The sequence below is a fragment of the Macrotis lagotis genome, chromosome 1, assembly GCF_037893015.1.
Source record: "Macrotis lagotis isolate mMagLag1 chromosome 1, bilby.v1.9.chrom.fasta, whole genome shotgun sequence".
Lineage (NCBI taxonomy): Eukaryota > Metazoa > Chordata > Mammalia > Peramelemorphia > Peramelidae > Macrotis > Macrotis lagotis.
The window spans coordinates 362,057,923-362,084,597 of NC_133658.1; the positions used below are offsets into that span (position 1 = coordinate 362,057,923).

A 26,675-nucleotide genomic window follows, 5' to 3' on the forward strand; every position below is an offset into this window, starting at 1 on the left:
GGACAGTTCAGCCCCTCCTTTCACTTCCTGCAGACCACCCAGCCAGTTTGGGATAGTAGCTCTAGACTGGGCTCAGGGTTTCTTGGTTTCAAAGAGATTCTTTCCATCACTACTACCCTAAACTAAGTCCCTGGGACATGCTGTGCTTCCCCCATGCTTATCTGCCTTCAGTCCAGCAGGAATGTTCAAACTAGATCTCCTTCCCCAGCTCCCAAGTTGCTAAAACAAAAACCATCCATCCTACTGGTCCTCTCAATCCAACCACAAGTCACATGCTGATTCCCCAAGATACTAGAGGATCAGGGGACAGGAGAGTAGAGGGAGGGACCAGACCAGAGTCTGTGCCCTAAGCGGTGGGATGAACGGAAACAATTACCTTCTGAACTTGGCCGACAAGGAGGGGGGGAGACAGAAAAGGAAAGGAGAAAGAGGAAGATAGAAAGAAAAGGGAAGAGAAGGGAAGACAGGTAAGGAATACAGGGAGGGGGAAGCAGAGAAGAAGGAAGAAAAGGAGGATGGGGAGACAAAGAGGAGAGAGAGAAAGTAAAGGGAGGAGAAAGCAGTCACGTAAAGGCCAGGCAGGCCCAGCACGGAGCTGACCATCCTCCCTACCCTCTGCTCTGCCCCTCACAGATCCAGCCCGCCCGTGGCTGAGTAGGTGCCCACGCCGCGGGGCCTGCGGGAGGATGGGAATGAATCGGGGCAGGCTCTGGGCGACCAGCCGCTGCCTTCCGCGCCCGCCCGCCCCCGCCGGACGTGGGCAACCCCCGGCCTCAGTCAGCGTTCCACGGACAGCGAGGCCCGCGGCTCAGCTTGTAGCAGCCGGCCCCTAAGGGGTCCCCTGCTCCGGCCTCCGGCCCCCGGCCCAGGCCAGCGATGTTCGCAGGGGAGTGAGCGGGCTGCTGAGTGACTCCATGGCTCGGGGCCGGGGCGCCCACTGAGCCCGGGCCGCCCCTACCCCAGCCCAGCCCTTCGCCCGCCACCGCCAAGATGGTGATGTCCCAGGGCACCTACACCTTTCTCACCTGCTTCGCCGGCTTCTGGCTCATCTGGGGCCTCGTGGTCCTGCTCTGCTGCTTCTGTAGCTTCCTCCGCCGCCGCCTCAAGAGGCGCCACGAGGAGCGGCTGCGGGAGCAGAACCTGCGCGCCCTGGAGCTCGAGCCCCTGGAGCCCCTGGAGCCCATGGAACTGGAGGGTAGTCTGGCCGGGAGCCCCCCCGGACTGGGCCTAGGGCTGGCCCCAGGACTGGCCCCGCAGGCCCGAGTCCGCCTGGAGGCCCCCGGGCACACCCACGCCCTGCACCACTCGGCCCCAGCCCAGCACCAGCCCCATCCAGCCCACCATCACCCGCACCCGCCCCACTCGCATCCACACCCTCACCCGCACCCGCCTCACATCCTGGTGCCGCCCCGGCCCTGGAGCTACCCGCGCCAAGGTGGGCGCCCCGAGTGGGCTGCGGCCAGGAAGAGGGGACGGGGCTGCATAAACCCGGGAGGGTGTCGGGGTGGAGGCTGACCGACCCGGGGCGGGGCGGGGGGGGGGGGGAGCTTGGGAGGAGGGGGCAAGCCAGCTTGCAAAGAGGGAGCTGGGGGTTAGGGTGATGGGAGTGCTTGGGAGTCCGCAAGGGAGGAGGATGAGGAGTGGAGGGTGAGGCGGGGAGCCGGGAAGGGGAGCGTGTCCCTAGGGCCCAGTCCCTGATTGCTGGCCATGGACTTCTCGCAGCCGAGTCGGACCTCTCCAAGCCCCCGTGCTACGAGGAGGCGGTGCTGATGGCCGAGCCGCCGCCGCCCTACAGCGAGGTGCTCACCGACACGCGCGGCCTCTACCGCAAGATCGTGACGCCCTTCCTGAGCCGCGACAGCTCCGAGAAACAGGAGCAGCCGCCCAACTACAAGCCGCTCTTCCTAGACCGGGGCTACTCGTCGGCGCTGCACCTGCCCAGCGCCCCGCGCCCTGGCCCTCCCTGTCCCGCCCTCTACCTGCAGGCGGAACGCTCCCGCCGTGTCTTCCCCAGCTGGACCGACTCGGAGCTGAGCAGCCGGGACCCACTGGAGCACGGAGCCTGGCGCCTGCCCGTCTCCATCCCCTTGTTCGGGAGGACTACAGCCGTATAGAGGGGGTGGCCCGAGCCCCTGCCCCCTGGCCCCACCCCGGGGGCTAAGCGCCCGGACCTGAACCAGCGCTGCCCAACTCCCAGCCCTGCCCCGCCTCCCTCCCTTTCTCCTTCCCCGAGAGCCGGCCGTTCAGACTCCTTTCTTAGGCCTCGGGGGTTTTTAAAACATTTCCCTGGGACTCGGGGCTATTTCTTAACCCTGTTTGTTACATTTTGAGGATAATAAAGGTGTGTGATCGGCTTTGGTACAACGGGAGGGAGAGCCTGCTGCTTGCACCCAGGGGTGAGGATAAAGTAAGAAAAAGGGTGCCCCCACCCCAGGCATCCCTCCCAGTACGTTTGACTCCTTGATACAGAGCCAGTTGGGCACAACTCCACCTCCTAGTTCAAGAAACCTCTCCGGAGGCTAAAGTTGAGTATAGTGGAAAGAGAGTCCTAGTCCTGCATCTGAAATCCCAAGTGCAGTTTTCTGGCATTAGCTACCTGTAGGATCTGGGGGAAAGTCTTTTCTCCCTGTGGCTCAGCTTCCTCATCTGTAAAATTTAGGGGAGGGGGAAAAAAACAGGTGGGTCTAGATCACAGAAAAAAAGAACTGGAAAAGGACCCTATTTAGGGAAACTGAGGCCCAGCTTAGACAAATGGCTGCCCAAGGGCAAATAGTGAGAAGAGAAGCCAGAATTTGAACTCATCAGTCTATGTTTCCAATTTTAGGGCCCTTTGCAATCCATCACACTGACTTAATGCATCCTAGCACCAAAAAAAGAAAATTTCAGAAAACCGACAGTGTGGACCCAGTTCTACTAACCAGGCTTTTCCTGGAAATAGATTTTTGGGCAGGATTCCCTCTGATGCTTTCTGAAGTCTTCTATCTCTAAATCCTACCAGAAAAACATTACCACCTACCATAATGGATACACCAAACTTAAGGACTAGCAGAGGTCAAGTGAAGTGCAGTCTTTAGAAGTGCAGAAATGATTTCCTCAGTCATACAACCAACATGATGTCATGGAAAGACTGATGAGGTCAGATTACTTTAGACTAAGCTCTTACCTTCCTGCCTGTCATGTTAGAAGGCTCTTTGGGCCTGTTTCCTCCTATGTAAAATGTCAGAATAGATGTCTTACTCTATACCCTAAGATTCTATGGAACAGCCCAGATGTTGCTATTCCAAGGCCTTGAGAGCTGCTTTGAAGTCAGCCCGACAGTTCTTTCCAGTCTTTGCAGAAAAGAGTAGGTAGTAGGTAGACTTGGCTTGAGAACTGTCTGCTCTGGGTCAGGGCAGGAGGACAAAGAAAAGTCTAGAATCCAATCATCTTACACTGAATTTGATTCACACACTTGGGTCTGTGACTCCTTCCTTTTTTCTCTTCCCAGCTCAGGCAAAGGGCCCTTAGTTTGGGATTACTATGGAAAATGTCATGTGAAAAGAATGCAAGATGGTGGGGGAGGTTGAATTCAGTTTTCACTTATGCCACTTTCAACCTTTGTGACCTTGGGTAAGTCATTTGACACCCCTAAATTTTCTCCATTGGAAAAATATTAGACTACATAGCCCTGAAGCTCCTTCTCAATCTAAATCTATGATCCTATCATCTCTTATGTCCTTCCCACTTCTAAAGATGATGATCTTGTCCTACAAGGGCTACTGTAAATGACTGGGGGCTTAAGTTCCTACTAGAAGTATAAATGACCTTGTCTCTTGGCTCTCCTTTTGCTTACGGCTTGGTCGCCGCCTGGCAGAGGCTGCCCTGCCCTGCCTCCTCGACTAGTTATACTTGCTAGGGGCTGAAGAACAGAGTCCAAGGAAATGGGGGAAGGGGGGAGGACAGGAAAGACATGTTGGGATTGCCCTCCCAGCCCTTAGGAAGTCCAGAGCCAGGGCCTGGATCTGGATTTCTTTATTAACAGACATGAGCACACGCCATTACAGAAGTTTGTGCTTTCCAAAAACAGTTACTAAACGTGAAAAAGGATACCAAGCGACAAGAGGATGGCAGTTTAGGGGAGGGGGCTGATTCCTGGGGGGGAGCACCCCAACAGCCCTACTACCTAGGCCCCTCCCATGGCCCAATTGGGGCCAAGGAGGCTATGTGAACCATATAGAGGCCTCCAGCCCGGGACCTGCCCAGCAGGAGGGCAACATTACAGAAGGCTGAAAGGCCAGGACCAGGGGAAGGATGGCAGATGGTAAAGAACCTCTCTGATTTACTCAAGAACCGATACAGGAATAGGGGGAGCTCTCCTTACTATCACCCTAACCTGTGCAGGCCTGAAGGCTCTACCTTGGCCTGCCCCCAGCTGGGTAACTCCTGGGGGGAGGAGGAGGGAAGGGTCCCATGGAACCAGAGCCCACAGAGCCATTTATTGCCATGTTTTTAAATTCGTGCAAATTATCCAAGCCCTGGACAGAGAATGCAATGGGTGATATTTTCAAGAAACAAAACAAAACAAAACAAAAACTAGGAAAAAGATGTGTCTAAGGAGAATCATTCTCCCTGGGGTCTGAAAGCAACCCTGGGAGGGCTGGCCAAGTCTGGGGTCTGGGCCTCTGATACAGGCCAAGAGAGCTGAAGGGGGGTTACAGAGATCTACCTTCTCAACCCCAAAGGGTATGAAGGGGGAAGGTGCAGAACAGCATCTTACTACCAACAGAGAGGAAAACCAGTCAACTGTACACTTTTCCTATCAACTTTTAAAAAAAAGGGAGAAAAGCTATAAAAGTCTGGGCCCCCCCCATGGGCAGGACAGGGGGATGGGGGAGGTGGCCCCGTTCCGGGACAGGGGCCGGGAGTCCAGAGTCACCACCAACCAGGTGGAAATGCTGTGGGCGCAGGCGCGACGGGCCAGCTGGCATGGAGCCCAGAGTGTGGGCGGCCTTCACATGGTGTCTGCCTGGGGAGACCCGACCAAAGGGCTAGACACTGCCTCCAAAGGCCTCTTCTTCCTCAGGCACAGGGTCCGCATCCCAACAGGTAATGTCAATCTCTGGTGGGAGAGTGCAAAGACAGTCAGGAATCAAGCAGAAGAGCTAGGTAGGCCCCCATCTCTCCATCCATTCCTGCTGGAATCTTCATAGGATCATAGACACTAAATCCAAAACCTTAACTTTACAGAAGAAAGTGAAGTCTAGGAAAAGACTTGTTCAGGGTCACACAGTATTCAAACCCAGGTCCTTTGAGTTCAAATCCAGTTGCCCTGAGAATGAGAATTCTAATATTCTAAATAATGATACTCCCTCTCTTCCGCTCCTCCCCTCAACCCTATACACACACCCTTCCTTGACATGACGCCCATCTATCAGAGTCCTCTCAGGACCCAGCTTGGCCCTTGCTAAAATAGGGAGAAGGGTAAGGAAGAGAATCCAACCACAAACTTATCTTTATGCTTTTTTTTTGAACAAAGCCCTGGATCATGCCTAGGACTTGAGCCTCAGTTTCCTCCAATATAAAATGATAAAGAGAAGAGGAACACAATTCTGAATCCTATGAATTCTATACAGGTATAAACACCATGAGAATGATGAAAGGCCTGGCCTCCAAGAGCCCAGGAACTGAGCATCATTTGCAGGCTACCTGATCCATTAACACGAATTCCAGCCCAGTTCTCCATCTCACCCAACCCCTTACCTGGGGGTTTGTTGTAGAATACAGGAGGTGGAGCTTTAGCAGATAGTTCTTCTGACTGGGCAAATTCTTCATCCTGTGATTGGCTGAAATATCCCTCACTGGCCTGCATTGGGAAAGCTCAAGGTCATCAGAGGCTCAGCTGGTCAGCAGTTTAACCTTTTCCCCAGGTAGTAGACTTAGCGGGCAGAGGAGGAGGAGGGTGGAGGAATGTATGGAGGGAAGGACCTATTCAACTCTGAGCCAGAGAGTAGAGACAGGTAATCTCTTTGATGCCATCACTAGTGTCAGGGAAAGACAGATGTCTTGCTTGGGTCCTTAGCAAAAGGACAAAGACATAGAGCAGGCTGTATGGGAGACCCACTCTGCCCCCAGTCTTGGTCATAGAGTTTGGGTTTCCTCTTATAATTAGCCAAAGAATTTAGAACCTGAGCAAGTGAGGAGGCAGTGAAAGGCACTAATACAGTCTTCAGGAAAAGGACAAGTGATGGTATGGGAGGGCTCTAAGCAAGAGTCTTAAGGGAGGGAAGAAGAGGAAAAAAGGAGTGATCAAAGGCACAGATAAAAGAGTGGGGGGGAGGGGGAGAAAGGATTCTGGGAATGCAGTTCTACAGCAGGAAAGGCAATTGATTGGCTAGTATAGTCCTAGGATGGGGATATGACTGATATCATTGTGGGGGGGGTGGAGTTTGATGAGATGGGAGCAGTAGGGAGGGACACTAAGAGGGGAACCGAGAGATCCCAGAGCCTACTCCCACACTAAAAACGCCCAATGACTTGCACCCATTCTTCTGCCTCCCTCTGATCCCCCACCTGTGTCCCCTCCTTCTGGGTGGTTTCTCCATTGGTTAGCAAGTGGGCTTCCTGCTCTGGTTCCAGCTCCTCCAAGTCCATGGGCAGGGTCTCAGCCACTAGGACATCTTGCTCAGAGCCAGGGTGGGACCCCTCCATTCCACCCATATCAGGGGCTTCACGGTCACCCTCTTCAGGGTCACAGAAGGTAGCTGGAGGCTCGGGAAGCTCATCGAAGTTCAGGAGGTTGGCACTGTTGTCAGCCGGCAGTACTGGGGGTTCTGGGACTCCTTCTCCCAGTGGAGGTGGTTCTGGGGGAGCTACCAATTCTGACTCTTCTGGTATGACCCCAGGTCCCTCCTGAGGTGGAGTTGGAGCTCTTAGATCGGCCTGCAGTTCCCATTCTGCAGGTTCTGGAGGCGCAACCCCATCACTCTGCCACAAGTCGATGAGGCTCCCCTGAGTTGGTGGTTCAGGGGGGCCAGCAGGCTCAGCCAGCTCTATCTCCTCAGGACTCTCAGCAGAAGCTACTGGGGCTGCTACATCTGCAGCCCCCACCTCCTTCTCTTTGGTTTCCAGAAACACCAAGTCCTCCAGGGGCCCAGCTGTCTCTCCTGGAGGCTCCTTCTCCAACAAGGACTCCACAATGGGTTCTACAAGGGTAAAGGTCAGAAAAGTCAAGATAAATGTCATTCTTATGTGAGGAATGTTGAGGGAGAGAGAGGCCTTGGCTTTCCGCAGCTCTTGCCAACCCCCCAATTCATCACTGGAGCTGGTTAACTGAAATGTTAGCAGAATGGGCACAGGATAGAGATTTTGCTACTGACAGCCTAGTCTTGTTTTAAGCAAGTCTCTGGGCTATCAGTTTTTTCCTTTCCTCTTTCTATCCCTAGAACTTAGCAGTGCCAGGTACACCATAAGCACATGATAAAGACCTTAGGGTTATCTGGAAGGTTGGCTGGGGGTTGTCAAGATTTATTGACTTGATGTGACTGAAGAATAAGAAAGGGGGCCCTTGGTGATACCTTCCAGTTCTAGATCTGGGATACTAAAGGGACTTAGGGAAGAGGGGACCATAGTGCCCACCTCCCATGCCCTAGTAGCAGGAGAAAAGCTCAAATTTGTTCAAACTGAAGAATACTACCAGGTCATTTCTGAAGAGAACTGTGACTCTCAAAAATGAGAGGCTTTGTGGGAAGAGCATAGGTCTAAGCTTTGAGATCTGTGGGTGCTAATTCTGACTGTATCCTTCGTTACATCTGGCCTTGGACAAAGTTTGCTCTCCTTTTTCTCCATTTCTCTCCTTTCTCCTTTCTCTCTCTTCTCTCTTCTGTGTTTCTCCCTCCTCTTTTCCTCTCCTTTCTCATTTTTTTCCTCCTCTGTTCCTCTCTTCTGTTTTCCTCCTCTCTCTCCTATCTCCTGGGGGAAATGAGGGAAATGGGGAAAATGCATTTTATGTAATTGTTTAGGTCTCATCCAGTTTCTCAGAGCTGACATTCTAGAGTTCTTCTACTGCAGAGAAATGTATCCTTTGTGTCCTGGACACTTCTTGATGTCTCGTGGGACCACTTCTCAGAATATTTTTAAATGTATAAAATAAAATGTTTAAGAGTTAGCCTTTGACAGGCACCTTGGAGAGAGAGAGAGAGAGAGAGAGAGAGAGAGAGAGAGAGAGAGAGAGAGAGAGATTGAGAGATTGTGTGTGTGTGTGTGTGTGTGTGTGTGTGTGTGTGTGTGTGTATCTCTGTCTGTCTGTCTGTCTTGGAGGGTATAAGAAGGTATGATGGTGTGAACAATCTTTCTCCTCATCATCCCCAAACTGTCCTGAGTCCCTCACCTCTGGAAAGAGGTTGTGGCTGTGAGGATGTCACCTCATCTAGGGCCCGCTCGATCTGGTCAGCCACAGGTGTGGAGGCAGAGCTAGAGTCCGAGGGGCTCCGGGCAGCTGCCACTACAGCCCTCCTGTGGCTGTCCATCTGGCTGCCTGCAAGGAAAAACAACGGAGGCTCGTCAGGGAGGGTTCCCAGTGGAGCTGGGAGCTGGGGTGAGGGCTGGGCTGAGCGGCTCTCCTGGGTGGTCGACTCCGGCTCATCTCCCCCTGGGCAGCAGGTGAGGGGGCCTTCTCGCCTCCTGCCCCAGCTGGGGCCTCCTGACTCCTCCCTGGAGACGGGAAGAAACTGGACTGGGGCAGGGAAGTCTGTCACTTCTTCTCCAGCACCAGGGCGGCGAGCAGATCCCTGGTACTCCCAAACCTTTCTTGGGAGCACCTAACAAGGTGCCCAATGCTGTGTCAGCCCTGACCCTGGGGAGGTACAGGCAGTGGTGTCAGTTCTGGGGATAAGCAGACAGTCACTGATGTGACTCCTGGGGAGAATCGAGCGCAGGGGGGTGGGGACCTAGGTGGGAGAGGGGGTCTCTGGGATGAGGGGCCCTCCTCACCCCCCCCACCATGGCGTGGGAGCGGCTACCTACATGGGAAGGAAGAAGAAAGATTTGGGGTGCGGTGACAGGTGATATAGGGGAAGGGAGTCCGAGGAGGGGAAGAGGAAGAGGAGGAAGAGGAAGACGGCCCACTGTCCGGTCCCTTTATGAAAGGACAGTACGGACGACCTGCTAAAAGACAAAGACAGACGGAGACAGAGAGAGAGCAGAAGAGAAGAGTCAGTGTTCCCCAGAAAAGGCCCCTGTTCCCAAGCCTTCCAGGAACCATCAGAGGAATCCCACATTTGGTTCCTGGAGGGTGGGAGAGACGGGCCCAAAATACCCATTCCCAGGTCATATTGACACCACCAGAGCTACAAGAGCAATTCCAACCCCCTGTCCCTGACATCTGAAGAGTCATGGGACCTTCAATCTAGAGCTGGAAGGGACCTTAGAGGTCGGTGAATCCAACTCCCTCATTTTACAGATGAGGCAACTGAGATACAGAGAGATTAGAAGACTTGCTCAGCATCACAAGGCTGGGATAAGTATGGGTAACTGGCATGCAACATAGCTTAGGCTGGTGGAATTAGTATCAGGCTGGGGACTTGCAGATCTGCACAACCTCCTACCCCCATGGCTCATAGGATTCCTCAGCCAGCAAAGGGTCAAGCATGATGAGGGAACCCCAGCCCAACTGATGCCCATAAAGCCAGGCCACTGAGTACAGCTTCCAGAGATGAGAACTCCAGGCACAAGGATAGAGATCATTATATAATGACATTCCCCACTACCCTTACCCCCCAAAACATGCCATTAGGTCCACTGCTGGGCAAACAGTAGGTGACAGATTCTGTGAATGGGCCTGACTCCTCCCCCCCAGCCCTGCCCCTGGCATCAGAAGGCTGAGGTAAGCAGGATTTAACTGCAGGATGGGTGGGAAGCAGAGCCCCTGTGGTGCCAAGGCAAATGCCTTGGCAGTGGTCACACTGCTTCAAGGATTAGGGAATGGCCCTGACAATGTGGCACAGCCTCAAAGCTCAAGGTGCAGGTCCCTGGGCTAGTGTAGCCAGGCCCCCAGCGAGCCTAAGCCCACCTTGCGAGGAAAGCGGCAAGCCTGCAGTCCCACAGGGCAGCACCTCTGGAGAGTCAGCCACAGCACACCACGGCCAGCTCATTCCCAAGCCCTGCCAGGCAGGCAACATTGAGGGGATGCCAGGGGGCAGCCAGGAGTCAAGGTAGGCACGAAGCCCAAGGCTGCCTGCTTCTGGCAGGCCTGCTTCAGACGATCAGGCCACTGAAGGGTGTAACCAAAGCCAGTAGCTAGGGTCTTCCCACCCCTCCTCATGTCCCAGCTGCCCTGGGAGTCAGTGCCTAAGCACCAGGCTGATCCCAGCGCTCCTCCTTTGTGATGAATCTATGGGCAACACTCAAAAACCAGGCCAAGGTCTGAGGGTATGAGCCCTAGGCAAGATCTGTCAAGTTTTCTCTCTACCTCCCTCCTCCCACATGCACCCCACTTTATACTTTCTCTTAGCTTAGGGATGGGCCTGGTTGGGGTTAGGGCAGCCCTGAACACCCCTTCTTGGCTGTTGTCTGAGGAAGAGTTCTAGTCCTTTACCACGAGCCTGTTCCCTTTGAGCCCCTAGGAGGGAGAGCACCTGCATGACTCCTGTTTTGTTCCAGGTCAGGGGCTCCTGGTGGGCTGGTCATATTCAATGTCCTCTTTTTCCCCCAGTGACTGGTGCCTCCTCCCCATAGAGACAGGCCTTCAGGGCCCCAGTGCCCAGATTAAGGAATATGCCCCTACAGGACTCCCCCTTCCCAATCCCCTGGTGACAAAGGGAGATAGCTCTTCAGGGGTCAGGGTGAGAGTTGCTTTTCCCAACACCCAGGATCTAAGGAGAACCCTTGGTCAGAGGACCAGGGAGGCCAAGAGTGTGAAGATACCTGGCCTGTGGTTGAAGGAGGTGGGCATTTCACAGCTGCTAGCAGAAGCCACTCGTTCTTGCTGCTTGAAGAATTCCCGCGGGTTGTCAGGTCGCTGGGCAATGATGGCAGCTGCCTCCTAGAGACCCAAAGGAAGCCTGTTCAGGACTAGCATCCTGTCCAAGCCCTTTCCCAATGCCAAGAGAACCACTGGTCTCTGTCCCCCACCCCCTTTGAGTGGACTCCAGGGGCAAAGAGTATCACAGAATTTAGAGCTCAAATGGACCTACCCCAACAACCTCAAGCCACACATCATAAAAAAAAAACCTCACCTCCACTTCTGACTCAGACTTCTTCATTTGCGCCTCTTCCTCCTCCTCACGATGGTCCCCCTGGTAACCAAAAGTACAAAGACCTCTAGTCTTCAATGAGCCTCAAACAGCTCTAGCCAGACTGTCTCAGTCCCTTTTAGTGCCCCCAAACAGGCTCTTCCACACATTCTCCCTATCCCTCAGTGACCCCACCCCTACCCCACCAGGGCCTCAGTGTTTCTGGATTATCTCTCACTGCCTCCTCCCATTCTCTGCCAGTCATGTGCTATCCCTCTCCTTCCAAAGCATCCTGTCCATTCCATGTGTCAGCAGCCTGGTTCAGACTCATCACTTCACACTTCACACCCATTACCATCACAGCCTCTCAGACTCTGCTTGTATGCAAGAGACAGAGGGCAGGGGAGGCAAGGGGGTGGGGAGGTGGGAGGGAGGACAATTTTCCTCAAGCACCACATCCATCAGATCACTTCCCTTCATGGCCCATTCAAGAGCTGGTAATCATTCCCTTCTCTCTCTGTCTCTCTCTCTCTTTCTCCTTACAATCACTTTTTTCCTATGTGTCTTGCTTTTCTAAAGGAGAGCTAAGTTGTGTCTAGAGAAAAGACTTTGGAGGCAGAGGACCTATTTTTTAAACCCTGGCTCTGCATTAATAGTCCATCCCTAAGTCACTTGCTCTCTCTGTGCCTCAGTTTCCTCAGCCTTAACAGGACATACTCCCCCAAGCTCATAGGGATTCAGAAAGGAACACCTTTGTACAAGCTTTAGGAAAAAAGAGGTAATTTTATACCTCACAGGGCCAGGCAAAGAACTAATCCCAATAAATAGCACTGCCTTGGCCCTGACAGGGCGGGCAGGTTCTGCTGCCTCCCTGCCCCCTCCTGGGCCCTGACAACACATGAGCCCACTCTGCTTCCTAGGGAGCCCACTCCACCTCCAGACTTACAAAGATCGACTGTTCCTTCAATCTCTGTTTGGCTTCCTCAGCTTCCAAAGTCTGCTGTTTTCTCCTGAAAGCACAGCATGGCAAATGACTGAGGGAGTGGGGGGATTGGGGACAGGGCAGGAATGGAACACAGAGGCCTTATGCCTAGGAAAAGGAATGTTCTTTATCCAACCTGGGTCCAGGCCTTTTCCCAGAGATACCCGGGTTTGTTGGAAGAATAGGACTTGGGCACAGAGGTGGCCCCAGAGGGGGGTGGAGGATGGAAAGGAAGCAGGGTACAACAATGGAAAAGGAACAGGGTGGAGGGGAGGCCCTGGGGTCCAGGAAGGCAGTGATGGAGAAGGAAAGGTAGGGAGCAGCACCTATGTTCTTCAATCTGCTGCTCTCTCTCCCGATATCGCTTTTCCCTCTCCTCCTGTTCTAGACGCTCCTGCTCCATCCGCTCCTGCTCAAACTTCAGTCTTTCATCCAAGGCCTTCTTCCTCTCCTCCTCCTTCCTTAGCTCCTCTTCTCTCTGCAGTCCCAATCACAAAACACACCCTTTTAACTGTCACACAGCTCATCCCTTCTCCCAATTTAGGGTCCTCCTCCAAAAACCACCCTCCTTTGCATATGTGGAGAGCTGCCCTACCCACCCCTTTCAATAGCTCCAGCACAGTCTGATGGAAGAATGGGGGACTCCTGGGACAAGAAAATCCCTGGTTTTAGCAAAGGAAGAAGCCCATGGAGAAAAGGATTGGGGGCTCCTGGTCCTGCCAAGAAAGACACAAGGAATGGGGAAAAAGGAACCAGGGAAGAGTTGGACAAGATACTGGGCATTACTCAGAAGAAGGGGGCTTTCAAGTAGTTCTCAAGGTCCCCTACCTTGGCCTGCTCCCAGAACTGCTCCCGGTTAAGCCGTTTCATTTCCACAGCAGCATCTGTCTTCTGGTAAGTGGTGCCCTGGGAGTGGAGAGGAAGGAAGAGATAGGTAAGCAGCTGGACAAGGTAGGCAGAAGCCTAAGCTAGGCTGGGAGGCACCTCAGTGGGGCAGGTGTCTAGCTCACCACAGGTTCAGCATTCTCATCTTCCCTAAGTCGCAGTCGGTGTAGCACTGGGCTGGACAGGCGAGCCAGGCCATTTGAAAGTCGCTGTCCAATGGCACCAGCATCTATGTCCTCCACGCTGCTGGCATTGACAATCACATCCACACCCTGTGAAGAACCCAGGTTCACTTTAGAGGGGTCTTGACCCAAAGGAGATACTGAGTAATCTACTCCTCTCCCTCCTTGTCATCACCAAAGTCCGCACCTGAAAGAATTCAGCCACCTTAGCCACATGGCTGGCACAGGCACACTTGCGGGCATCTGGCACATCCTCACCAACCTATTAGAGAAGAACAGGGGATAATTCAGTTCCAAATTTCCAAATTTAGGCAGTAGGTGGAGTTCTGGAAGGGCTCTCACTTACTTTCCAACCCCTCAACTGGAGGGGTGGGGGCAGGGCAAACTCCTCATTTCTACTCTCATTCTTTATTCCTTAGATATCCCAGAAACACCAAATCTCAAAACTGAGAAGGGTCATCTAATTAAGAGTCAATAAGAAAGGCTGGCTGGCTGGCTAGGTGGAACAGTGGATAGAACACTAGCCCTGGAGTCAGGAGGACCTGAGTTCAAATCTGATCTCAGACAATAATTACCTAGCTGTGAGATCTTGGGCAAGTCACTTAACCCCATTGCCTTGCAAAAACAAACAAAAAAGAGTCAATAAGCATTTGCTATCTGATAGGCACCATACTAAATGGTAGGAATTCAAAGAAAGGCAAAAAACAGTACCTACTCTCAAGGAGCTCACAGACAAATGAGGCAGAAAATAAGCCAACAAAAAATGTACAAAGACTATATGTACAGGGGTGGCTAGGTGGCACAGTGGATAAAGCACCGGCCCTGGAGTCAGGAGTACTTGGGTTCAAATCCGGTCTCAAACACTTAATAATTACCTAGCTGTGTGGCCTTGGGCAAGCCACTTAACCCCATTTGCCTTGCAAAAAAAAAAAAAAAAAAAAAAAATATATATATATATATATATATATATATATATATATATATATATATATATATACAGGAAGGGTAGGAAATAAATAACAGAATTAAGGCACCACCCATCTTCCTGACTGATAGGTTAATAAGTGATTATCTAGCCTTCTCTTGAAGAACTTCCAGGAAAACTAGTGTTAGAACAACACTAATTGTCAGAAATGGGCAGCTGGGTGGCATAGTACATAGAGCAACTGGTCTATAGATAGTAGGGAATTTCTGAGTTAAAATTCACCCTTAGATACTTAGTAGCAAGTGTACCCCCTAAGCAAGTCATTTAACTTTCATTGCCTGTTTCCTCATCTGTATATTTATAAAAAAAATAAATAAATAGGATCAAGAAAGAGTTGAACAAGATTGAACAACTGTTAGAAAGTTTTCCTTTCTTTGGAGTTGAAATTTTACTCTTCAACTTTGTCCTACAACTCTTAATTCTATCCTTTGGGGATGAGCAGAAAAGACTAATCCTTGCTGGCCCTGGCCAGGGAAAAAACAAAGGTTCACAGATTTAGAGATAGAAGAGAATCTAAAGGCCAATTCCCTGTTCAACAGATTAGGAAACTAAAGAATTCAGAGGTTGAGTGACTTACTTGAGGTCATACAGAGCCAGGTCATACCAGAGCCAGTATTTGAACCCAAAGTCAGTATTCTTAAAATTGACCTAAACTGCTTCTAGGAGGAAAGGATAGTCTCGTCCCACCACAAATTCTTTAAACCGACTCTTCCTCTCCAAATGAAATATCCCCATTTTATGGTGTGATTTGTAAATCATACCCTCTTATAGAAGCTCTCTAGGTGATCACCGTTAGTCCTAAAATGTGATGCCCAAAATGCAATACTATTTCTGAACATCATGTATATTCTCTCAAAGCATTGTAGCACTGAGCTTGTAATCCACTAAAACCCTCAGATCTTTTTTGGACAAATTGCTATCTATCCCCAATTTGTACAGGAGATTAAAAAATGAAACAAGTATCTAACTTTCCAGGAATCCAAACCCTTAAGAAATTTATAAGAATGGAGGTCGGATCAGGCTCCTGGGGTAGAAAAATGGGATTCACAAAAGAGAAGAATAGATTCTTGATTTGTATGATTTTCTACCTTTTTATCTGTTGGGTAAAATCTAATAGCATTAACTTGTGATAGTGGACCAGATAGACCCTTTTACTTAAATCTCCTAGAGCTGAGCTACATTCTGACTTGGGACAAATCTAGCTAAGGGACATGAGGTTTGATATTTCCAATCCATTGTGTACATATCTTATTTTTTACCTATTAGTTTACTTGTTGTCTCCCCCAATAGGCTGTGAGTTCCATGAGAGGGGGACTGTCTTTTGTTCTCTTTTTGTAACCACAAATGTTTAGAAAAGTACCTGGTACATGTAAGAAATGTTTATTGGTAGCACAGTAGATAGAGTCTCAGCCTGGGGTCAGGAATACTCTTCCTGAAACCTCAGACACTTAACTATATAACCCTGGGCAACCTTGTTTGCCACAGTTTTCTCATCTGTAAAATGAACTGGAGAAGGAAATAGTAAAGCACTCCAGTATCTTTGCCAAGAAATCTCAACTGGGTCATAAAAGAGTCATACGTGACTAAAAAAACGAACAAAGACAAAATTAACCAAGGGACTGAGAAGCCCTCTCTCTTCTTCCCTTCAAATTCAATCTAGTTCATAAAAGCCCAGAATTTGGGATTTTAGACCACCAGTGACATGCACTCTGGATAGACTGAAGATGAGAGCCCTTCCAAGTCTGAGATTGTGACTTGACCCTTATACCTATTAAATTTCATCTATTCAGTTGAGCCTGGCTGATCTAGATCTTTTTGGATCTGGATTGTTATCATCCAGTATATTCTCTTTATTTTCTATTTTGTTTGACATCTAACTATGCAGCTAATCTTCCTGATTTGGGGCCATCAGTAAATTTGATAAGTATTCTATTTATGTCTTTGTTCAAGTATTAGTTGATCAACTTAGAATAATTTGCTGAGCTTAAGAGTTGGTAAATCTTTGTTTGGGACTTTGTATCACATCAACTGGGAAAGAATTTACTGCTTCAAATTTCTATGGGTTGGAGCCAACCCTCTGTGCAAGAGCTAGAAAAGGGGGCCTTCACTGAAGACTTGGCCCTTTTGGGGGGTTTTCCCCCACTTTTCAGGGGTCAGAGCAACAGAGTTAAAAGTGGCTTTGATCAGGCCCCAGCAATAAGTGGACTTTGGGGTTCCTTCCTGGTCTAGATTTATGATCTTATGATTTTGGTGCTGGGCTAAATACTCCTATCCCCCAAAGCTACTAATATTAAACTTGAAATGGGACCTGAAAGGAAGGTCCCTATTCCCCAAGTTCTGCAATCCACCCTTTTAAGGAGATTCTGGACAGCTCAGGCTTTGGGGATATCTCCCAGCAATCCAATCTTTTGAAAATTCAGGTTAATTCAGGCTTCTGGATAGAGTAGGAATATTCCTGAGAAGCACAAGCCTATTGGAGAGAGATTCTAGAATTTCACCTTTTCTTGAAAGAAAGGAAAATTGATGGGTGCCACTGGTGTCTTGGGGAAAATGGGATCACATATATTACATCAGCAAGTGATGCCATGCCAGAGGAACAAAATACCCAGATTTTGGTCTCTCCATCTCTGTGAACTATTCAGACAGTGTAGGTCCAATAGGAAAGGAGTTTAAGATTACCAAATTCATACTTTTTCATAGAAGTCTAAAATACTTTGCCAAGGGACTTGGAGCCCTTGGGGGTTAATGGAACTCACCAAAATGGCATTGATTAAGGGCTTACTGTGAATCCTCTATGTTTTCTACATTTTCTAAGGTATACTATTAAAGGCTATTTTGTTGTCTTGAGTGCTTGTGTAAGAGTTGGAATATCTTTTACACATACCTATGGAGATGTAGACATGAGCTATATTTGACCTATATCCTGAGATAACTCAGAATAAACTCTGGATGGGGGGGGAGGGGAAGAAATGATGTACTTTGAGCTAAAGGGTCATGATGAAAGAAGCTACCCTCCTCAAGGTTGACTATAGTCAAAGTAAGCCCAGAAATTGGGTACTGGGTGATTCATGAGTTGCACATAAATTGATAAAAACCAGAATTAGTCCTTTATCTTCCCAGCTACCTTAGAGAAATTTCCTAGTTTGGTCTCATCCTTTCCCTATCTCAAGAGAATAGTAATAGACAGGGTCCTTTTCAACTCTAAATCCTAAAAACCTGTGACCTAGTCCATCCAATTATTTTCCAGATGATGAAAAAGATCCAGATTGGTGACATGACTAGCTGAAGATACATAAGTAGAAGGGGCAGAATTCAGAACCAGTGTCTTTCCACTTTTCTCCTCCCTTTGACCCACCACATACCCAGTTGATGAGAACATATTTGGGAAGTGCAGCCTGGGAGTCCTTGACACTGCAAAAGCCGTACATCACCTTCTGGTTCTCAAAATGACCAGAGAGCTCCTGTAGGCCGCCCCCTGAGACAGAGAACATGGGGTAGTGGGTCAAGTTAACCATTTGCAAACCATTGTGGGTCCCCAAATTCCCAATTCTTCCCTAAAAGAGGAGTATTTCCCTGGGTCCATAAGAATAGCATGCTGTCTTCGAGCTCCTTGAATTCCTGGGTCCCGTCTGACCCCATATCTTGCTAGAGTTACTTTGGTTCTTACCCCCCACCCCCATTTCGACCCTTACCCCCAACTCTCTTCAAGCCCTATGCTTGATTTAGGAGGCCCTAGCTCGTGATTTTTATCTCCCTAGGGGGAAAATCAAGGAAAAAAAAAACCAGAATTAAAGGAAAGGAGACTAAAACTGCTGAAAGGGGGAGGGGGTGTGTGGAGAGGACTGGAATGAGGAATGGTGAGAATTCTTACCTCCTGACGCTGCTAACTTGAGGTCATCTGAATCGTCCTCATATGTGTAAAGAGCCCTGGGGAGAGGGAGGGGGGGAAGGGAGGAAAGGCTCAATGACTCGGCAGGCTGGAGCGCCCCTCCCCTCCACGCCCACCCCTGTTCTCCAGGCCTAGGAGAAAATGGAGAGGAGGCAGTGATTCCTGGGAGGAGGAGGGGGGCTAATGGGAAAGTGCTGGCAAGCATCTAGCCTAGCCCAAGACTGTTGGGAAGCTCCTTGAGGCGGGATCTCAGCAGCTAGTGTGGGTACCAGAGTAGTCCCTGAGAATGAGCCAGCATCCTGTGCCGGGGGGGGGGGGGGGGGGGGGGGGGGGGAGGGAGGGGAGGGAAGTTGGAAAGGGGGGAGACAGGGAGAGGGAGAGGGGTTGGAGAGAGTAGCACGCGGTGGGGCCAATGCACTGGGCGTTACCATGGTAACCCGCAGCCTGGGCCATTTCCTCGGAGGGAAGGAGCGGGGGAGGCAGGAAGCACTGGCCTCCGAGGGCTCCCACTCCTCTCCCCTCCACTCTTCTACTTTCCGTCTGGGTCGGCTGACCCTTGCCTCCTCAAGAACACGCGTCTCTGACCCTTGCTCTCCGGCCCAGCCTGAAGGGGGCAGCTTGCGGGACTGGTATAGAGGCATCAAGGCTTGAGGGGTGGAGGCTAAAGTTTCGAACCCAGGGGCCAGGCCTTAAGCGACCAGGCCGGATTGGGTCATAATAGTTGGGGTTTGAAGATAGGTGCCCTAAGTCAATGAGCCGCTGGGTGTGCAATGGCGCTTCCATGGAGACGGTTTCTAGGATACAGTTCCTCGGATACGGTTCCCCTCGTTCCTCATTGGCTGGCTGACTCAGAACGTACCTGGCCCGTGCTGTGGTACCCGCGCCCCCATCAAGGGGGGAGGATTGGGTTGAACGATGGAAACACACTTCCCCACTTCCCCCTCCCCCCCACCCATATGACCAACCCCGAGTTGTTGGACTCCGGCCCAACTCCTCAGCCCAGGCTGACCACACAAAGGACCTGGAAGAACTAGATGTCCCCCTTACCCAAGGAACCCAAACCTCCCTTCCTTCTACCATACCGCAGAGAGATGTAATGGAAGTATACTTCCTCTCTCCAGTCTAGAGTCCCCTTCCAGTCCCAAGACCCCCCCCCCTTCCGAATCAATCTTTCTCCCAGACCCCCAATTGAGCCCTTCTCTCCCTCTTAAATTCAGCCTTCCAAGTCCCCTCCTCAGCCTTCCCGCCCCCCCCACTCATAATCCTTAATCTGTACCCTTCTATCTAAACTCAGGCATAAGAATATCCCTTAGGCATACCCTGCCTTCCTCCCAAAAGGGGCGTCTTCCCTTTCTGCAATGGTTCTTAAGGGTACTGTAGAACCAAACCAAGATCCCCACAGTCTCTTGCCTGTCTTTCCATCCTCTACACCCCGGCAAAAAGGAGCCTGTCTGATCTACAAATGCACTTTGCCTTCCAGTCGAAGAATCCCCCTCTTCTCCCCATCTCCTCCCCTATAAACTTTCTTGGTCTCTCTTTAAGCAGCAAACTTCTAGTCCCATTCTCAATGATGCAGCCTCACTGGTTTATTATCAAGTCTTGGCCTGTTATTCTCATCTCTCTGACACTTTCAGATCCTGGACTGGACAGCCAAAAGGTTTGGGCTTTAGTTTCGAGTCACTTTGTATATAATTTTTTTTTTCCTTTTTTCCCTTTGGGTCGCAATTTCTTCCAGGGTAGTGGCTTCCATAACTAACATTCTGTGGATTTTCTTTTGCAGATGAAGAAACTGAGGCAGGGGATCCCTAATCTACAGAGAGGGAGTGGTGAAAAAGCAGGCCTCAGGGATTTCTGCAGGCCAGCCCCCACCCACCCCCCACAGGCTTTTACTCAGACAGATAGTGAGTCACCACTTTTTCCTCTACTGGCCAGTTCCCCTGGCCTCAGGGTTTAGCTAGCACCTTCCAAGTGAACCAGCTGCCCCAGAAGCCTCCTAGTCTACCTATTCTCAATATCCTCACACCCCAGGGACTAGCCATAGGCAAGTGAGAGACCTAGGTCATATAAGAGTTGCTAGGAAACAAAATCCAGTCCCTCTCCCAAACTTAGAGATCTAGGAAAACCAGAGGTTCTATTACATCAATCTACCAAACCACCACCTTGCCTCTTATTTTCCCATAGAGGTTGGTTACTTCTTCAATCAAATGGAAATAATCCCTGTCACTACCCACCTCACAGGGAAAGCACTTTTAAGGCACTGTAGAGATTTGAGTTAACATTACTAATTTTTCTGAGGCTCATTTTACACAACCATAAGATGGTAATAATACCTACACTATCTCCTTTTTAGGATGGATCTTGAACAAGTTCTTTATAAACCTTCAGGTGTTGTCCTTAGTATGGTATAGTGGGAAGAGGCTTTGGGGTTCTAATCCTAGCTTGGCCTTTTATTCCTTATGTGACCTTGGCCAAGTCATTTGCCTTAGGTGAGGGGAGGGAATTCATTGATAAAATAATTCAATTAGATGATCTCTGAGGTTTCTTCCACACCTAAATCTCTGATCCTGTGAAGATTGTTACTCTTCAGAGGGCTTGGATCTATGTGTCCCCAGGGCTGCTAAGAGGATAGAGGCAAAGAGTGGAGGAGAAAGTTCCATTAGCACTAGGTGAGAAGCTTGGGGAGGCCAGTGATTGACAAACCCAACCCTTCCCTCCCTTCCTTCCTTTTCAAAGACCATTTCCTGTTACATCAGGATCCCGAGGGCTTCTTCCCTCCTGGGTAGGCCTACCCCACCCCCAGACCCTCAAGAAAGGAATTATGTGGGGTGGGGGAGCTGCTGGCAGCTACCAGATCAGCTGCAGCTGTTGTGTCTCTTTGAAAGCCCACCTGTGGCCCAGGCCAGAGGAAAGGGGCCCCAGACAGCTGCTGCTCCCTTCCAGCCCCAGCCAGACCCTTTTGAAAGCCACCCACTCCTTAGTCCTCCATCCTGGAAACAAAATCTTAGAACTGGCAAAGTCGTCTCCACCCACCTGCACTTTCTTACTTTCCAGAGGAGAAAATTAAGACACACAGTGAGGAACTGACTTGTATAAAGACACATAGTAAGGCAGCAGGAGACAGAATTTCCAGTGTTCTGTGGGTAGAATTGGTTTTAATATTTAAATTCCAGGCTCTTGAAATATTTTGAAAAGGCCTTCAAAAAACTCATTTTTAATTTTAGGGCCCTGGATTGAAGTCAGAGGATCTGAGTTCAAATTCTAACTGCCAATTACTATCTGGGTGACTTTGGACAAAGCAATTATCCTGAGTCTCGGTATCCTCATCTGTAAAATAAGGGGATTTGGTTCCCTTCAGCTTGATTCCATGATTCTATGATGTCCCTGGAAGGGATGTTAGAGTGATAGTTTCACCTGAATCCTGACCCATCTGAGTCATCTGGAAATCTCATGTGCCCTTTAAATCCACTTTGTTCCTTAGCTCCCATTCCAGGCTGCCCAGGCAGAGACAGGATGGAAAACAGGTCATCTCCAGATCTCTGGCCTGCTCTAAGATCAGCCCTGCCTACAGGTCTCAGAGACAGTCAAGCCCTCAAAACCAGTTCCTGTACTGCCCTGGCCTATTTGAAGTAACCCAAAGCCATGTGAGCCTCTCCAGGACTAAAAATTTTCTGCCTAGAAGTTCCCTGGTTTAGGATTGGGATCCAGTGCTACCTTCCTTCAAATCAGTCCTGGGGAAATGATCTACCTAGAGCAACTTCTGCTGCTTTCCTCATCTCTGCATTCAGGGCCCTTGACATTCTGTATGCTGGGGGAGATAGATAGTCAAGAGCTTCATTACATGCTTTCTCCACCTCACCTACTCAAACAAAAATAAAGCTGGAGATAGAAGTAGGAACTCCAGGTCTGCCCAAAACTCCTAGGTTTGCCCAAGACATGACTGTCCCTCCCAAAGACTCTGAGTCCTATCCCTAACTCACTCACTGCCCTAAGAAACAAGCTTCCAGGATTTATAGACTCTAGAAAAGAATCTTGATTTCCTATCTAAGGAAACAGGTCTGAGAGAGGAAATTACTTTCCCAAAGTCACCAGAATTAGCCTTTGAATCCAGGTCTTCTGATTCCTATTACATACCTCTATTCACATCTCCCTTAGTCTTACCATCCTGAAACCAAATGAATCTCCACTCAACCCTCCTCTTAATCCAGATGGGTTGTGACGCACAGGCTGTTGATGAATAACTTGATCTGGCTGCAAAGCTTGGGCTCTGTAGGCCGCCCATGAAGGCAGAAGGCCCAGTATCTTTAATAATCAAGGGCCTGTGGGTGGGTGGGGTCTGGAGTATGATACCCCCAAAATACTGAGTTCAGGAGATGCTTTGTGATGGCCTAAGTGCCAAGACTCTGGGTATGGGGCTCCCTATCACTAAAGAGAGAGACCAAGGTGGGAAACTAATGGAACAGGCCAGTGTCTGCAAGCCAAAGGTCTTAGATCAATGACCAGGAGTGGCACTGCTTAAATGGTTCATTTTCCTTCCAGCCATGGGTTTATCCCAAGATCAGGTACCATGGGAGGGAATGAGAGGAATGGAGAACTAGATTTAGAATTACAGTAACTGAGTTTAGAATCCTGACTCTCCCATTTATAACCTTAGACGAATTATTTCTCCTCTCCCAACCTCAGTTTCCCTGTCAAGAAGACTTAAGTGCTTATTAAATCTTTCAGCTCTGAATCTTGAGGTATGATCCATACCCCACCAGCATGTCCTTCTCTATGAGCCTAAAAAGTCCAAAATATAGGCATTCTGGGCAGAGTCCAGCCTTGTCATCCTGACTTGGCCTGGCTCACCCGACCAGCCTCTGCTATTGTCTGCTCAGCTTTGCTGAGAGTTTTCCCTACTTCCTACCCAGGGGAGGCTGGGGTAAGACAGTTGACCCACTCCCCATGGTTTATCCAGCTTGTGCCCTCTTTATCATCAGTAGTCCCAGCTCCTGCACTCGGGTCAGGGCAAGGAGAGGCTGTCTCTTACCAACTGGTCCCTGGGCAGCTAATTTTAGTAACTCCAATTTCCCTCCGGCCCTGGCCTCAGGCCAGTGGTGCAATGCTGGTGTGGCAGGAACCAGTATGTGCATGATCCCCCCTTCCCCCCAATCCCCCAAGTCTAATTTCCCATCATCCTCATCCTATCCAGAGCCAGATCCCATATCAAGCCCTGAATTCTCCCCCAGTCTCACTATCAAAGGTGAAGCCTAGGTCTTCTTTCAGACAAAGAATACTTTGTTTTTGTGAATGGGACATTCCCCCCCCACCCCCACCCCGCAACCACCTAGTATAGTGGAAAGGGATCAAATTGGTGGAGGGGAAAAGGGAAACACCATAGGAAGATCTTATGGGAGGAGAATATCTTAGGTAATAAGTAGAAACATGGGCTTTGGGTCAGGATTCACTACCCTCCCCCCTACCCAAATTTCAGGGAAATGAAAAGAAGGCTACTCCCACCTAAGTGATCCCAACCCAGAAAATGAAGGGAAGAATGACTCCAAGCCTTGGAGTCTATCCTCAGAGGGTCCAGGACAGGGATAAAACCTTTAGCCAGACCACAGCAGGTGGCAGCAGCCTCTCCCTGGGGTTGCATTGAGACCAACAGCTGGGGCTGGAACTCCAGCTGCTGGAACCATTTTGAGGGACCCGCCCAGCCTCTCAAGGCCTCCTGCCCCACCCCTCTCCACAAATCCCCCAGCCTTCTAGCCACCACCACCCCCAAGTCAACTAGTACACTGCCCCTTCCATCCACACAAGCAGAGTTACCTCATTGGGGAGCCCTCCGGACTCAGAGCTATCTCATTGCCGTCCCCTATACTCATTGTTAGCCCCCTGAGGTAACCATCCATTCTGAGCTAGTTCACTGCCGAATCAGAAACGGATAGTTCATGCGAGTCACCTTAGGGTCAAGGCTAGATTTCCCCCCTCTATATCTCAAGTTAACTCTGTTTCTCTCTCTCTCTCTCTCTCTCTCTCTCTCTCTCTCTCTCTCTCTCTCTCTCACACACACACACACACACACACACACACACACACACACACCCCAGAATCAATTCCCACCCCTATCCCACCCCCCACTCATGGCTAGCTTGCTCCCCTTACAGGTCTCAGAGTTAACTCACTGCCCCTACTCTAAGAATCAGGGCTAGTTTGTTAGAGTTAATCCAGCTAATTACCTCTGCCCAGTCTCTCAATACTAACAGTATGGTTCATCCTCTAGATTCAGTGCTAACTTGATTCTCCCTCAAAACTAAAAGATATTAATGGCCCCTCTCAAGATGCAGTAGTTACAACTGCTCTGCCTTTCTCATTTAATCAGGACAAAGGGCACATATATGAGGCTGGGATTTAGATACTCTGGTCTGCCTTACTACCCCTTATTTTCAAGTTCAGGGATCTGGAACCGGACTCCCAGAGTGAGCAATTCTGTTCTCAGGGGTCTCATCCCCTTTTAATCTTAGGAATGGCGCTGATTAAAGGCTGATTTGTCTTCAATTCAGCAAAAATGTATTAAATACCTACTATGTACAAAACACACTAACATTACTAGGCTACCGTGGGGCTGCTCCTGTGCCATCCCACAGTTCTGGTTTTCTACTTTCCTCACATCCTCCCCAGCTCCCCTACTATCACCATATTAACCCCAGCAGAGAAGTGGTCCTCTTTTAGAGAAACTAAGCCATCCCACCACCCAGCCTCAGGGTAAGCCTCTTAGGGTTCTCTCCTTCAGTCCAGTCCCTCTTTGCCCTTCCCCTTCATCTCTAGATCCAGTCACAAATGCTCCCTGAGATCCACAGAAATTGAGGAAAAGTGAAGGGGGGGTCTGAGGAGAGAGAAGTCTTGGGAGCAAAAGAGATGGAATAAAGCAGAGAAGGTGGGGAGGAGTTCATGTTCTGGGCATGGAAATGGAATCTCCAGGCTAGAATGGGGATGTAGTGATGGAGTGGTAGTGGTGAATATCCTTCAAAGAGTCTCTCCCAGCTCTTAGAACCCTAGGGACATTCTGGAGCTGGATCCATGCTTCCAATTTTGCTGCCCTAGGCTGGACTCCCCGACCCAATTCCCTAAAAAGAAAAGGGCCGGTGCGCGTGTAGAGGCACCCCCGGGGGGCGGGGCTCTCGAAAAGGGTTCCCCCAGCACCTAATCTCCAGATCGAAGCCCCAGCCCTTCCCTTCCCCCTCCCCTCCTGACACATCCCCTCGATCCCTCCTCCTCCTCCCCACCGCGCCCTCCTTCTCCTCCTCCTCCTCCTCCTCCTCCCTCCCTCCCTCTTTCCCTCCTTCCTTTGTGCTGCCGGCTAGGGCCGGGCCGGGCCAGGGCCCTCATTCAGCCGGGCAGTAGTGTCTCTGAGCTCAGGCCTGAGATACCACCCCCTCATCCAACCCCAGCGGAGTGGACTAGAAGGTGCCCTTGGCTGGCCCAGGAGCGCGCGCGCATACACACACACACACACACACACACACACACACACACACACCTGCCCGGGTGGGGACACTGGGCCCGGGAGCCACCAAGGGAGACGGTCCCCAGGAGCTCCCTAGAGCCCTCGGGACTACACATCTGGATCTAATCTACAATCTCCCAACCGAGTTTTCCCAGTCCTCCCCCCATCTAGGGTTCAACTCCGACCAATGAGCCCCCCCATTTACACACGCCCCCCAACTCTAAGCTCCTGGCCCCGCCCCACCCGGCCTAGCCCGGCCCCACCCGGAGCATCCCTCAGGAGGAACCCCCCCCACCTTCACAACCAAATCTCACAAAGAAGTCCCCCTCCCCCGTCGAGCCCGGGCTAGTTCTTCCCAATGCACCATTTTCCGGGGCCCTCCTGGGGATCCCCCGAAGACCCCGCCCCGCCCAGGCTCCGGCGCCCACCCAACCCCCCACCCGTCCACCCACTGGACGGGAACACAAAGAAGCAACCCCCTTCCCGGAGCCCAGATGGGCAAGAGACAAAGGGTCCGGGGCTGGGGGCCTCGGGGGGCCAGGCCGAGCCGCCTCTCACCAATCGGCAGGACAGTCCTCCTGGATCACCTCCTGGTACGCCGCCAGCAGCGCCAGGCGGTGGCCGCTGAAGCTGACACTGGCCATGGTGCAGCCGGCGGGCCGGGGGCTGCAAAGGAGCCGGGGCCGGAGCCGAGAAAGCGGCGAGGGAGAGATCGGGCCGCTGCTTCTGCCGCTGCCTCGGAGAGACACTGCAGCGCAGCACAGCCCAGCACAGCCCAGCCGGGGGAGGGGAGGGGAAGGGAGGGGAGGGGAGAGGAGAGGAGAGGAGAGGAGAGGAGGGGAGGGGAGAGGAGGGAGGGAGGGAGAGGAGGGAGGGAAGGGAGAGAGAGCTGGGCAGGGAGGGGAGGGGGAGGGGGTAAGGAGAGGAAGGAGGGTGGGGGGCGCGATGCTCCGCCCGGCCCCAACTCCGCTCGGTCCTAGCGCCAGGCTGTACCTAAGCGGGACCTGGTGGGAGGGAGGAGGACAAGTCACACCCCCTACCCCACCACCCTCGACAGCCTTC

At 51.0% G+C, this 26,675-nt stretch overlaps 2 protein-coding genes across 7 annotated transcripts; one reads left to right on the forward strand and one right to left on the reverse strand.

The window, feature by feature from the left end:
• The first annotated feature begins 891 nt into the window (after positions 1 to 891).
• Positions 892 to 3,809, forward strand: PRR7 (proline rich 7, synaptic). Its single transcript, XM_074212266.1, has 2 exons — positions 892 to 1,435; positions 1,723 to 3,809. Exons 1-2 carry the CDS (start codon positions 991 to 993, stop codon positions 2,112 to 2,114), a joined length of 837 nt encoding a protein of 278 aa, XP_074068367.1. The 5' UTR covers positions 892 to 990; the 3' UTR covers positions 2,115 to 3,809.
• Positions 3,810 to 4,001: 192 nt separating this feature from the next.
• On the reverse strand, positions 4,002 to 26,304 carry DBN1 (drebrin 1). Of its 6 annotated transcripts, none has more exons than XM_074212260.1 (15): positions 26,172 to 26,304; positions 18,113 to 18,168; positions 17,604 to 17,716; positions 13,444 to 13,518; positions 13,200 to 13,346; positions 13,018 to 13,095; positions 12,516 to 12,667; positions 12,154 to 12,217; positions 11,211 to 11,270; positions 10,900 to 11,017; positions 9,001 to 9,141; positions 8,366 to 8,512; positions 6,550 to 7,181; positions 5,740 to 5,842; positions 4,002 to 5,098 (listed from the first exon to the last, which is right to left on the reverse strand). In XM_074212260.1, the coding sequence occupies exons 1-15, from the start codon at positions 26,255 to 26,257 to the stop codon at positions 5,028 to 5,030; spliced, it is 2,043 nt and encodes a 680-aa protein (XP_074068361.1). In that variant the 5' UTR covers positions 26,258 to 26,304; the 3' UTR covers positions 4,002 to 5,027. The 6 variants fall into 6 exon arrangements, with proteins under 6 accessions (XP_074068361.1, XP_074068365.1, XP_074068362.1 ...); XM_074212264.1 differs by lacking the exon at positions 26,172 to 26,304 and adding an exon at positions 18,559 to 18,650; XM_074212261.1 differs by lacking the exon at positions 26,172 to 26,304 and adding an exon at positions 18,400 to 18,455.
• Positions 26,305 to 26,675: the final 371 nt, after the last annotated feature.

Coding starts and splice junctions, on each gene's coding strand:
- PRR7 (XM_074212266.1), top strand. CDS start 991: ATGGTGATGTCCCAGGGCACCTACACCTTTCTCACCTGCTTCGCCGGC. Junction 1,436..1,722: donor CTGGAGCTACCCGCGCCAAG/GTGGGCGCCCCG, acceptor GACTTCTCGCAG/CCGAGTCGGACCTCTCCAAG.
- DBN1 (XM_074212259.1), bottom strand. CDS start 18,335: ATGCTTGCCAGCACTTTCCCATTAGCCCCCCTCCTCCTCCCAGGAATC. Junction 13,347..13,443: donor AGGTGGCTGAATTCTTTCAG/GTGCGGACTTTG, acceptor GGTTCTTCACAG/GGTGTGGATGTGATTGTCAA. Junction 5,843..6,549: donor CCCAGAAGGAGGGGACACAG/GTGGGGGATCAG, acceptor TTCCCAATGCAG/GCCAGTGAGGGATATTTCAG.